Source organism: Hyperolius riggenbachi, chromosome 5 (assembly GCF_040937935.1).
Source record: "Hyperolius riggenbachi isolate aHypRig1 chromosome 5, aHypRig1.pri, whole genome shotgun sequence".
NCBI classification, from domain to species: Eukaryota; Metazoa; Chordata; class Amphibia; order Anura; family Hyperoliidae; genus Hyperolius; species Hyperolius riggenbachi.
The window spans coordinates 393,958,974-393,972,925 of NC_090650.1; the positions used below are offsets into that span (position 1 = coordinate 393,958,974).

The 13,952-nt window shown below is 42.9% G+C and overlaps 1 protein-coding gene across 49 annotated transcripts in view; it reads left to right on the forward strand.

Annotated features, from left to right (window-relative positions):
* The window catches only part of RIMS2 (regulating synaptic membrane exocytosis 2), an 816,797-nt gene that overhangs the window by 614,053 nt on the left and 188,792 nt on the right, over positions 1-13,952 (forward strand). For 34 of the 49 annotated variants that reach the window (XM_068237786.1, XM_068237768.1, XM_068237771.1 and 31 more), the window contains 3 exons: positions 302-409; positions 4,187-4,252; positions 8,625-8,687. The exons of 14 other annotated variants lie outside the window; for them this stretch is intronic. In XM_068237786.1, coding sequence (XP_068093887.1) covers positions 302-409; positions 4,187-4,252; positions 8,625-8,687 — 237 coding nt within the window. The remainder of the gene's footprint in view (positions 1-301; positions 410-4,186; positions 4,253-8,624; positions 8,688-13,952) is intronic. One more of the 49 variants, XM_068237790.1, reaches the window with a different exon arrangement.

Genomic DNA, 13,952 nt, shown 5'->3' on the forward strand with positions numbered 1-13,952 from the left:
GCATTCCTGCTATCATCACTAAGTAGAGGCATTATTATAGATAGCTGTGTTGGGGGCCTCCAGCCTGACACAGAGCTGACATTTGGAAAGATAATGCAACTGAATAGCAAAATAAACGACTGTGCCAGGCTAGCCAGGTTTCCGAGTAAAAAGTCAAAGTATTACATTTGCTTTTTGTGACTGGGTCTCTTTAAGCGGTGCATTTACAGTGGCTAGAAATGCTGTTTTAAATGCTGTTTTCCTTTGAAACGTTGTGATTGGCTAAATAATTAATTGACTGTCTCTGCCCATTTCTTGGCAGCACGGATCACCCCCTTTACCCCATCTTTTGTGAAGATGCTATCCGGTTGCTGCGTTCCCGTAAGATGTGCCGTACTTATTCTGAGGGTGCTTACAATGATCATGAGAGGTATACATGGTGTGGAACAGACTGCAGTGCCTCCATGCTGTGTGCACTTTATACATGTGTATGCCTATAGATAGCTATGTTTACAATCTTTACCTTCAATACCTCTGCATGGAGTGGATTTGCTTTCTTGTAGTTGTTAATCACCTTTGCGCTATAGTTGTACACAGAGCCTAACACAACCTGAAGGCTAGAGTTCAAGTGTAGTTCTCAAGTAGCCTCAAAAATGCATTCTTAAAGAGGAACTTTAACCACTTCCTGTCCCTATGATGTGAAAATAAGTCTCTGCACTCTCCTCCCTACAAAATCTTAGATAATGTCTAACCTGATAACATCACTACAGAGTTGTAAAGTAATGACAGCAAACCCCTCTCCTCCTCCCAGGGAATTCAATAGCAGAGTTAATTAGTAAACAAGTGTAAAATACACATTCCAGGAGCAGGCAGTAGTAGATTGTATATATAACTGAATTGTTACATCTCATACATTATCAAAACCAATAAACTGTTTAAACAGGAGGGACAGACAAATAAAATGTGTGGGTTTAATGTACAATAGAACTGTTTACATTTAAGCTGCAATGTAATGTAAATTGTGTATTTTTTCAAATTTTTCCTTATTTTCCTTTTAAAATGCATAGAAAATAAGGTAATTACTAAAAACAAATATCGGCCACAAAAAGCCTAATTTGTCTTGAAAAAAACAATATATAGATTTAATTAATATTTATAAAGTTATTGCCAAAGTAATCCAAGCTGAACTGAGCAGAACTGTGAAAATGACCAGGGTAGGGAAGTGGTTAACCCCAGATTGCACCTTATGTCAATCAGTAGCCGATACCCCCTTTCCCATGAGAAATATTTAGATGAAGATAAAAACCGCCACTTACGTGGGGCTTCTATCAGCCCTCTGTAGCAGTAATGTCCCACGCCGTCCTCCTCCAATCCGCCGTCCCCCACCACCGGCCCCAGTCTAGCGCGGCATGCCGTCCAACTGCGGCTGCGTGGCCTCCTGCTCGTTCCTGCCTGCGTCATTGGAAGCTTACTGCGCTGGCGCAGTACAAGAAAATGTTGTACTGCGCCTGCGCAGTAAGCTTCCGATGACGCAAGTGGGAGCGCGCATTACTCCTCTTTGTCAGACCAATAATTGGCCAGTGCCGCGGAACGGCGGATCGAAGGAGGACGGCGTGGGGCATTACTGCTACATGGGGTAGATAGAAGCCCCAGGGGAGTGGCGGTTTTTATCCTCAGCTCCCCCCACAGAACCCCTTTAAGTCCATATTTTTTATTGCCAGATACTGGATGGCTTTTATCTTATTTTAAAAAAAAACACAGTATTTGACTGGTTGCTCTGCTGATTCTGTGCCTGAAATTCCGTTTGAGCTACTGGCCAATAATCAGTCTGCAGATCAATTCTCAGGGCTTGTTCAGACAGGGGTGGTAAACACAGTGCTACCGGCTGACGGCGAAAGCGTTATTTGAAGGGGATCAACCACCTTTCTAATTGTATGGAAGGGTGCTTAAATGGCGAAGATAGATTTTCGCAGCCATGTAAATGCCGCAGTAGATCGCCTCACATAGTGTCCAAGTTGGTTGTGTTTGACAGGTTTTGTGACCCCATAGGGGGCTCAGAACACTGCGGAACGCTGGGAACCAATCCCGACCGCTTTTCCGCTCAGTAGCAGAAAACCATCCAGCATCGGCTGAACAAGCCGCCGTCTGGTAACCTGTACAAGCCTGTGTGATCTGGCCCTAATCCTGCATGCCCATACCAGGCTCACAAACTAATAAATATATTAGGGAATTACCATGGCCGCCTCTGTATTCATCTTACACCAGATTTCCCTTTAAAGAAGCTGGAGGTATATGGAAGCTGCCATATTTATTTTCAAAAATGAAACGAACTGTCATGATGATTGTTTTAATGGCCTACAAATCACTGACCAGAGTAAGTGCACAGATGAATCTAATCTCACTGGCTGCACATTTTGTCACAGGACAAATGGATAAGGGATGGTAACCTCCAAATTCTTCTCACTTCAAGTTTCCTTTAAGCCCCACTCCATGCAAAAAACATGCCCCTCCCTTCTCCCCTCTCTCCCACAGAAAGCTCAAGTAGTATGTTTTGTTACAAGGAACTAAGTGCGTGCATTTATTGCTTTCTTTGCATGGTCATTTGTCTCTGGCCTTGACCCAGGTGGGTCCACTGACCTCTCCTGAGCAGATGCACTGTGTCATTGGGGTGCACAATATTGCCTTCTGGGAGGCGACCTGGTTGAGCGAATACTCACCATTCTAAAAGTGGTTTGAAGTTTTACTTTTCTTCACCCCACATTGACTTCAATTCACTAAAAAAAAAGTAGGCAAAAGACTGGAGCCTGTATTTTAGACTTTTTTTCCCCCCCAAAATTGCTAAGATTTCTACATAAGCGGTAATAGTTTGATTATATACCCAAAAATATTGCTTCAATTCACTGAGACTGCATAATACAGAAAAATGCTTCCTGTATCCCTTTAAATGTGCATGCATACCACTAGGGGGCCCTCGTCTGTGTATCAGTTTATAGATCTGCACATTGAAAGGGATAGAGATAGCCTCTTTGAATGTGTCTACCTCCTCCTCCTCTTGTGTTTTTTTTCCCTTTTTGATGTCCCGTCCAGCGGTGCAACAGATCAAATGGGGTGAGTAGCAGGACCAGGTGGCTCTTCTTATTGGCTGTCCCATTTAGTCTGTCAATTTTACCACATACTGATTGCTAGTTACCGACAGGTCCATACCTAACATTTGACTTGTTTTATCAAATCCTCTAATCTTTGTGACTTGATATTTATTGAGGTATTTACTGCACAGGTTTGTAATTTACCTCACTAGTAAGTAACAGCCTTAGTAAATTGGCGATTGTCAAGATGTTCGGTAAAATCACCTGTTTTCTGCGTTACTAAATGCGCTAATGCTTAGTGAATTGAAACCATTGTCTTGGGACGTGTTCAGCGCTGATCAACCCGCTCCCTATTGTGGTCTATGGATACCACATTACCTTCTTGAAAGGGGCCTGGCTGAGCTGGCGTGACTTGAAAAGCCACTTTACCTATTTATATCATTGCTTCTTAGGAGGGAGGAAGCGGGAGGATGACTGCATCACTCACTCTCCCTTTCATGTGACCCTCCCCACCCTTGTTGTGATGGACGGGGGGCCATGGAAAAGCCAACCTTCAGCTTCCCAGGAGGTGTGGGAGAAAACATTGTCTGTCAGTAGTATTTGGGGCAGCTCAATTAAAGTCAAAAGACCATGTGAAGAAATCAATCAATAAAGCTTTAGAGTAGGAAATGTTTAGTCTAGAAGTCCGATTATTTTTTGTTGCTGACTCTATCTTCATTATGGGGGGGGATGCTGACTGCCTGGTCATGTCAATGAGAACTCATGAAGAAGCATGTGATTTGTTTGATCACCTGATAGATTTGAAGAGCTCTGATTTGCTGTGATCACATCATGCTTTAGCACATGACTAGCAAATCAGAGACTTGCATATCTATCAGCTGACCAAACTGATCACATGAGTTCTCCTAGACATAACCATCGCTAATGAGAAGCAAATAAAGTAAGATTTCTCTGATGGGGCCACTGGTGGCAATAAAAGCCTGATAGAGATTGTAGTGTTTCCCAAGTCTACCCAGATAGCCCTTGCTCTTTATTTGTCAAGGTTAAAGAGTTGCAGTGCCACCTGCCGGAAACTTGCAGAGCACATATGAACCTTTTTGTACTGTTTATTCTGTGTTTAGGAGGACTAGACAGGAGAGACGAGTGCCTAATACAAATTGTGATGAAACTGACCCATCTCCTGAAAGGTACCATCGGTGGCATCCTAGCATTAGTTTATAGCTCTAGCTGGCTGTATAGCGTTACAGAATATTGCACGGTGTGCAGTGTTAGATGTGTTTTAATTGAATTAAATCGTTACCTAGAGATGACACCAATTAGATTGGTGGTGTCCAAAAAGAATGAGGTCTCTAGAGTGCATTGATCAGCGCACAGCATGGCCTGGACATCTATCAGTGTCATATGTACAATAACCGCATTATGGAACATGAGCGCAGGCATTTTTTATAGTCTCCTCTGGAATCCTTCCAGGAATCTGTCCCTTTACATTCAAATTACATGTAAATGATCGCTAGTTCAAGGACCATTATCGTAAAAAAAAAAATGTAAAATACATGTCAATACAAGCAAGTAAGAAGTATGTTTCTTCACAGTAAAATGAGCCATAAATTACTTTTCGCCTTCGTTGCTGTCTCTTACAGTCGGTAGTAGAAATCTGACAGAACCAACAAGTTTTGGGCTAATCCATCTCTTCATGGGGGATTCTCAGCATGGCCTTTATTCTTTATAAAGACACTCCCCCCCAAAAAAACAAAGGGCTGGCCAGCCTCCCTGCTCGTTCACTTTTTCTGGCAGTTGAACGGTGCAACTGCCATTCACTAAGTGTTTTTGAAAATAACCCTGAGAATCCCCCTTGAGATGGACCAGTCAAAAACCTGTCAGTTCTGTGAGATTTCTATTACCTACTGTAAGTGACAGCAACATAGGAGAAAAGTAATTTAGAGCTCATTTTACTCTGGAAGAACTGTACTTCGTATTTGTATGTGTTTACATGTGTTTAAAATGTTAAGATTTTTGCGATAGTGGTTTTTTAGGTGTCTGCATGGATAGTACTATAGAACTTCATCCAAAACTTTCTGTAAGCCCAACTCGAAGTAAAAAAAAAATCCGTATATTCAGTATCTCTCCAAAAAAAGTATAATTCACATTTTTGTAAAGATTTTATTATAGACGAATCTTGTAATAGTAAACTCTGATATAGTAAACCTCTAGATATAGTAAACTCAGTCCTCAGGGTACAGCAAATACACCTGTATAAATATACAATGTATGACCAATTCTGATATAGGAAACTTCTGATACAGAAAACTACTTTTCCTGGTCCCTTGGAGTTTACTATAAAGGGATTCTACTGTATTTATTTTCAAGGGACAACACTGAAGATATGATACTTTATTACGATGTTAAGTATTCCTGTTAAACCTCTGTATGGTCTTGGCCAATGCTGCACCTCAGTTTCAGGGTTCAGGGCAATTTCCTAAAAACCTCGGCCATCTTTATGTAGAGCATCAATTCTTTTTTTTTTTTTTTTTTTTTTTTTTTTTAAAGATCCTGAGAGAGTTCTCTGCCATGAGGTGCCATGCTGAACTTGTGGTGACCAGTATGAGACAGTGTGAGTGCGATAGCACCAAACTTAACACACCCATTCACCCATTTAAAGAAAAGGTCAGAGGAACATAAAAAAAATAAATTCACTTACTTCGGGCTCTCTCCAGCCCCTGGCAGTGACCTGTGCCCTCTCCGCCGCTCCGTTGGCTCCCGGTCCCCTCCGGTGCAGATACCAACCTTGCTAGGTTGGCATCTTCATGCATTCCACTGTGCAGCTCACTGAGTCACACTGACATCAGCCGGGCTGTTCTGCGCGAGTGCAGAACTTCTGTGCCTGCGTAGTACAGTCTGGATGATGTCAGCACGGCTCTGAGAGCCGCAGGAACAGATGGCATATGGCGCCAGAGGGGACCCCAGACCACCAGTGTGGAGCAGAGCTGCGGCGTGGGCACAGGGCGGCTGGCGGAGGCTGGAGGAAACCCCAGGTAAGTGGATTTTTTTTATTTTTAAAGTCCTCGGATGTATCCTTTAACACTCCCCATTCACCCCTGAGACTTGAGTAACATGACCCCAGAGAGGGAAAATGTCTAATTGGGCAGAATTTTGACATTCCTCACTTGGCTGTTTGTCACTTTTAGTCTAGCTGTCTGCACTGACCCAGTCTAAAAATACTCTAGTCAATTAATTATTATGAAAATAATAAGCTTGAAATATAAGACATCTGCCAAAAATAAGACCTAGCGGGGCAGCGTAATATCCCCCCCCCCTTTCTCTCCCTCCCTCACTTTGCAGAGTGTCGAGTGGAGCATTACAGCAGAGGAAATTCACCGGCTTCCGGCGTGCCACCGTTGTAGTGTTGTCCGGATCATGAACGATTCGGATCTTTGATCCGAATCTATTTTGTGAGTCGAATCATTCGAATCATCAAAATGAGTGATTCGGATCGCAAAGGGGGCGGGGCCAGGAGCGACACGCCCCCCCTCTCAGCGGGCAGCGGAGTCCTGGAAGCAGAGCAGAGATGGATCGCTCTGTTGGAGGGGAGGCAGCCTTGCTGCAGGGATAGCAGGTAGATGAGAGAGAGGGGACATGGGTGCCACTGCCAGATATGTGTAGAGCACACATACTGGCTGAAATGTGTTGCTCATTATAGGCTGTCTGTTCCAGTTGTGCATAGTGAACACATTGAAAACTTTTGGCACAGCTCAGTAACGTTACAGGCAGCATGCTGGGCTAGGACAGGGGCACTGTGATTTCTGTGCAATATGATCCTCCTGCACTTCTCTATACAGCTGCACTTCACTTCTGGGAATGCTTTGGGGAATGGGAGTTGGGAGTATACAGATGAACATATAGGTGAAATATATGTATATGAATATATGCATGTGGGTATTGTGTGCAAACAAACAGCTCTCTGCTCCTCCCTCCTTCCTTCTCTGTCCACTCCCTGCCCTCTCTCCTTCTTCTCCCCTTCTCTGTGTGTCCACCCCCTTCTCCTGTCCTGCTAGTCATTTCACCCCCGAATGCTTCCCTTGTAAAATGATCCGAGATTCGGATCAAAGATCCGGATCTCTTCAATGATCCGATTCGAATCATCCGGATCATTGAAAAGATCCGAACTTCGCATCTCTACACCGTTAACGTCTCTCCTAAGCAGCGTCCTGCTTCCTCTTCTTGACAGTGGCGGCTCTCGTCATGTGACGCACGCATGTCTGCGTCACATGACATGAGCCACCGTTGTCAAACAGGAACCCGGGCGCTGCTGAGGAAAGAAGTTACTGCTGCCACGTTGGAAGCCAGTGAGTTTCCTCTGCTGTAATGCTACGCTCGCCACTCTGCGGACGGAGGGAAAGGCTTTACTGGGCTGGGGCTGCCGTTCTGGACTACAGGGCAGCACATCAGGGGGTGGGGGGGGGGCTTTACTGGACTGGGGGCTGCCACTGGGGAACAAAATTACTCCCCGAAAATAAGACCTACCACATTTGGAGCTAAAATTAATATTAGACACTATTTTGGGGAAAGAGGGTAAGAGCAAGCTATTGAAATAGTTAGGAAAAAAAAAAGTTTGCAGTGTGTGTGCAGTGTGCTATACTGAGTACATATGAGGATTATCCAAACCTGAGAAAACTCAATGAAAACTATACTGTGTAACTGCAATGACCTTACATGTAGGTTCAATATGTTTCCGAGTCATCAGTATTGTAACGGTTGTCAGTGAACTGAGATCAGTTATTTTTATTTTTCCATCTGGGGATCAAGGACACCGGAGTGAAATAGCCCTTTTTTTTAACGACCGATCTGTGGTTCGGACCAGGGCTAATCCACACTATCACAGGTTCCCCTACACCACTCCATATTGCGGCCCGATTGAACTTGAGATTCGATAATTTTATAGAATCAGAAGAAAATTGGTGCTACAACATGGGCGGCCGATCAAACTTGGAAATCAATTTCCAACCAAAATCGGTCGAAAGAATCAATTGAACATGCTTAAAAATCACAGCTAGCACGTTAACTTTGATAAGGCGTGTTTACTCTGATAAGGTGTGTCAACTTTGATAAGGCATGTTAACTCTGATAAGGCACACTATTTGTTATAGTGAATCAACCCCTTCATGCGAAAATTGGTCTGCGGTGTATGGGCAGGCGACAGATCCCTCTCTGATCAGATTGAATCAGACAGAACAGTCTCGTGGTCAATATGCCCATGCATAGGGATTTGTTAAGGTGCCCACTAATCACTCTGAGTAAAATTTGTCTATAGAGCAGATGCATAATTACTAGTAATAATAATAAACTGAAAAATTAAACTACTAAACATAATTACGGTAACAGTCTCGTGAGCGCATGTACAGTATGCCATTGCAGTTACACTTTAATACTTGGTGCCAGACCTTTTTCAGATTGAAATCTCTTACTTGGATGATCCTCATATGTTATTGTGTGGAGATAACTGATTTTGTGTTTTTCCTTTGTTTTATAACCTTTCTTTCTCATTTTGGCTGCATTGCAAAGGTTATACAATGGTGCAAGTGCATGGGCAGATCATTTAGTCAATGGTACAGCAGAACCCCCAGGGTAAGTACAGCTTAGTGTTACCATAGTCAGTAGCTTTAGATAGCTTGCAGTGATGTTTTCCCTATAGCTACTATGGACATCTAGTGACCAAAGACAGTCCAGATCTATTCTATTTTATGTTTGTAGTGCATTATGGGAGAATTAGTAATGCATTATGGGAGAAGGTGCAGTGTATTATGGTAAAATATACTAAGGCAATTCAGTTGCTTGTTCTAGTAGCTAGATTCCCCTCCTTAAATGCGATTCGGGTGTAGACACACAGATTATTTCACAGCATCTGAATTTAAAATCACTTTTATAAAAAGCATGTTAGAATACTTTTGAAAATCTTTGATGCTGTCCATTTTGACCAGTCGTAGAGTGGCAGTGCTGTGGAATATACGTCACATACACTTTGAGTGCAAAAACTACCAGATTATTGATACACTGGTGACCTAACGTTAGTCATATTTGTATGAGCAGAGCAACATTCTTTTGTGATACTACTAGTTCATGCCATTCTGTTGTAGATTTATTGATCTGCTTGGAATCATTGTCCTGTTGCGTGCCCTGATTTCAGGCTTTAGCTCTCCTACAGATGACCTCATGTTTGACTCTAGAACACTTTGGTATACAGAGGAGTCCATGGTCTGCCTCAGTGACTGTAAGGTGGCCATGCCCTGTGCCTGCAAAAGACATCCAATTCATCACCTCTTTGTTAGACAGTTGGTACAAGGTGTTCCTTCTGAATTGCCATGTTTGTTTTTTGCCCAATGTGTATTATGGACAGATATCCCCACTTTGGTATACTTTGTCCAAAGGACATTGTTCCAGAAGTGTGGCCTAATGAAGCGGGCTGAGACCTGCGAAACGCGTTGCCTGTGCTAATAATAAAAATCTTTTGTATAAATTACAGAGATTTCGTCATTGAGGTAAGCTACCTCATACTTTCTATTGTTTTAAGCTGTTTTTAGACGCTTGTATTACACCAGGGTGCCTCTTTCCCCCGTTGTGCTAAGTTTACCTCCGAACATACCCTGTCCGAGGGGTGGTGACAGACCACTAGTGGAGTCCCCGCAGTGGATTCTATCCCCTATTTTCCACAAAGAGAGCGACCATCCTCTGGTCCTGACCAGGACCACCCCGAGTGGAGTCGGGTTTGTTGTCTCCACCTGCTTCCTGTGGTTGGTTGCCCCCAGCAACCTCCCTTTTTGAGCAGTGCCTTTAAAGGGGAACTCAAGTAAGAGGTATACAAAGGCTGCCATATTTATTTCCTTTTAATGAATACCAGTTGCCTGGCAGCCCTGCTGGTCTATTTCTCTGCAGTAGCATCTGAATAACACCAGAAACAAGCATGCAGCTAGTCTTGTCAGATCTGACTTTAAAGTCTGAAACACCTGATCTGCTGCATGCTTGTTCAGGGGCTATGGCTAATAGTATTAGAGGCAGAGGATCAGCAAGGCTGCCAGGCAACTGGTATTGCTTAAAAGGAAATAAACATGGCAGCCTCCATATACCTCTCTCTTCAGTTCCCCTTTAATTCTTTTACTCCCATAGCGATTACTGACATATTGCACTACTGGGCTCCTGTTTTTGTCTCCTGTGTCTTTTTTCTATAGGGTGTTGAACCACAATTCCTTTAACATAGTATCTGTGAACAACTTTGTTCCTCCACTGAGATATATTTAGATTATCAAAACATACAGTGGATTATTTTCATCAGCTGAGATCTGAGATTGTGTTGCAATTAGGAGGTTTATGAATTAATATGAAGCTGAGAATAGTGCTGTACCTTGATATGTAACTAACAATCAGATGTTTGCATTTCTTATCCTAGAATAGTGAGGAACCGAACGGCAGTTTTGGATTGATTGCTGAGGGTTACATCATGTTGAACTTTGCGTTGAAGCCATGCATTAATATGTTGTGGAGTCCTACTTTCAGCGACAGGATTTCCAGTGATGAATTGAGTGGTTGAATTTCCATTTGCCAACATTGCATCTTTAGCAAGAGAGAAATACAGGGCTTTATCACTAGCTGCGTGGTTGTGACATATTGTATAACCGTTGATGACTGGGCAGTGCATTGCTCTGACAATGTTGTCCCGTTGAGTAGGAAGTGGTCTGTCTAACATTGGGATAAAGCTTTACAGAGTTCTCCCCAGAATTTTTTTTCCAGCCGGGTGGCATAAAAAAAATAGCTGGGTGGGGTGGGGGAATGAAGGACTGGCACGACTCTGCTTACAGCATAGGAGGAGGATGAGGACGAGAGCCGATGACAGCTGGGTACTCACCAAAATTAGCCGGGTAGAGCAGCCGGCTAAAAGAGCCTGGGGAGAACACTGGCTTTTAGAGGGATGGGCCTGGGCTGAAAGTGAGAGGAAGAAAATTGTCAGTTTTAGGGGTTAGTCTTCTCACAGATGAGGAAGGCCTTGTGTTCAGCAGTTCTGAGAAAATATTTGTCAGTGTCCTCGTGTGCTGTTTCCGCTGGTCCCCAGCCAGTCTATTGTGCTTTTGTGCTAACACTTCAGTTCTGTTCGTTTCAGTCTCGGTGAAGATTGGAGTCACACTTAATCTGTAATTGTTTGCTGTGTGTTGCTGCATTGAAGAATTTTACCCAGAACTCTAGTAACCAATGGTTTTAAGTGATCATTAAAGAGAACTAGTCACAGATATAGAAGTACATTTTTAATATAAATTTTGCTATGTTATGGATCATTGCTTACTTATGTAAGCTTGTAATAAGTCTTTAAGAGATTTTGAGCGTCTGTTTGATATTTAATATTATTCTTATTTCAAACGTACCTCTTGACAAGCTTAAGGTTTTTTTTCCGAGGGAGGTTGAACTATAGACTGCTCGGGGAGTTTCAACCTCCTGACTGACGGCCACAACTGACAGCATTTGGTAAAACTGCGCGAGTCACATTTTCACGTTACCCAGGGACCAAAAAACCCCACGCCGTGCCTGAGGATGGCAACCGCTGTGCTCAAATGCAACTTCATGGGGGGGCGCCAGTACACCGCCCGTGCCAAGCGTCTGGCTGGTGGAATAGAGCAGCTGGCAGGCTGTAAAGTCAATGCCTTCAGCTGCTTAAAGAGAAGAGGCCTTAAGGACCCGGACTAAGCTGTCTACATCACTGCCTGAGCTCAGCGCTTCTAAAGGGGAATCCTTCTTTGGTCAGCCCCTTTCCTTTGCACTGTTTTTAGATGATGGGTACATCAGATCTGGGGCAGTTTTATAAAGCATTACTGCCAGGCAGCTGATGTGTGATCTCAGGCTCATTTCTAACAGCTCAAGTAAATTAACTTTTATTAGTATGGGTTGTCTGTTCGTTTCTGCATCGTGAATAATGCACAAAGAAAATATATGTACGGTAAAAAATCATCTTTGAGAGTTGATTACGAAACTTGGGATAGAATATTTGAGCTGTGCAGAACAGCCAATCAAATTCCTCTTTGTTGATTTTCTCTGAGCTTGATGAAGAGTGAAATCTGGAGGTTGATTGGTTGCTGCTCTCGACAGTCCATAGCCATTTTCTACTACTTTTCCTAGCCCCCGGATATAATCTATGTGGAACAGCTGTGGAGATCAGTGTCTGTGTATTCTGATACAGTGTTTGTGTGTGTGTGTATGTGCATGTGTGTACATACGTGTGTGTGTGTGTGTGTGTGTGTGTGTGTGTGTGTGTAGTATTGTGTAAGCTTCTGCATTTTGCCTATGTGCAGTATGTATTATGTGCAGAAGGTAAGTAGCAAAACCTGTCAGCTACCAGTCTAAAACAGGTCACAATAAGCCAACGTATTGTCTTAACCTTATTATTCATTTTTATGTTACTTAATCTGGTTTACGGTCAGGTCTATTTTCACATATTTTAGTATTACGCCTAAAACAGGTGCAAGTTGCTCCTTGATTACTGTTTACACACAGTTTTCTTCTGGCTGGCTGGTTCATCTCTTTTTCTAGGTAGGCACAAATCTGAGTGTATTTGCACCACATACACAGAAATCAAGGAATAACTTGAGCTTGAATGCTAATGCAATTCAAACTGACCATACGGCTGGCGAAGATGCAGACTTGCATAACCATCTCTTCATCTCTTTTCAAGAAATGGGTCTTCAGGGTCTGTGAGAACATCTACCATTGTCCCCGTAGTTGATCTGTCCTGTAGATGTTCCCATCTCCACCTGTTCCTGCATCATACAGCCAATGGTGCTAGTGCAGAGTCCTGGGTGTGGTCACCTGGGGCAAAGGATGCGCTAAGCAGGCTGGGCATCATCAGAGCCCTGTTTTTAAATCAGGTACTTCAGATTGGGTTGTAAGGGCTGTATCTTCCCTAACACTTTTCTTCCAGCAGGGTCACGCATGGGTCAGAGTGGTGAAGCAACGGCCACTTGTCAAGAGCAATACCATTCACTTTAAATTGCTAGTGCGCTTGTATTTACATGTGGTTAAAGGGGCACTATGGCGAAAAAAATTAAAATATGTGCAAACATATATAAAAAAGAAGTACGTTTTTTCCAGAGTAAAATGAGCCATAAATTACTTTTCTCCTATGTTGCTGTCACTTACAGTAGGTAGTAGAAATCTGACAGACGTGACAGGTTTAGGACTAGTCCATCTCTTCATATGGGATTCTCAGCAAGGCTTTTATTCTTTATAAAGATATTCCCTAAAAAGGATTTAAACAATGATGCTGGCCAGCTTCCCTGCTTGCCACACAGTTTTTGGCAGTTGGACAGAGCAACTGCCATTCACTAAGTGCTTTTGAAAATAAATAAATCCCTGTGAATCCCCCCATGAAGAGATGGACTAGTCCAAAACCTGTCACTTCTGTCAGATTTCTACTACCTACTGTAACTGACAGCAACATAGGAGAAAAGTAATTTATGGCTCATACTCTGGAAAAAACATACTTCTTATTTGTCTGTTTGCACATATTTTGCATTTTCGCCATAGTGTCCCTTTAAATTGGGGTGCTGAGCAATAATGTAATGTTCTTCAGTCCTATTAAAAACCCAGCTAACCCCAAAAGTGAATAAGGTTAATACTAATCTTAGCCAGGCTTCACTTTTGTATAATTATGATCCAGTTCTGTATTATGCCTGAAGAAGAAACTTAGAGAATCTTTAATTTAAAAAGAAAAAGTGCCCCTGGGGGGTACTTACCTCAGAAGGGGGAGCCCTCTGGAACCTCTTTAGCTGTAGTTGCTGCTAATGTTATCCATTGCAGATTGAATTCACGACACATTTTCAGCATCGTGTCACTATGCAGACTTGTATTGTTGCC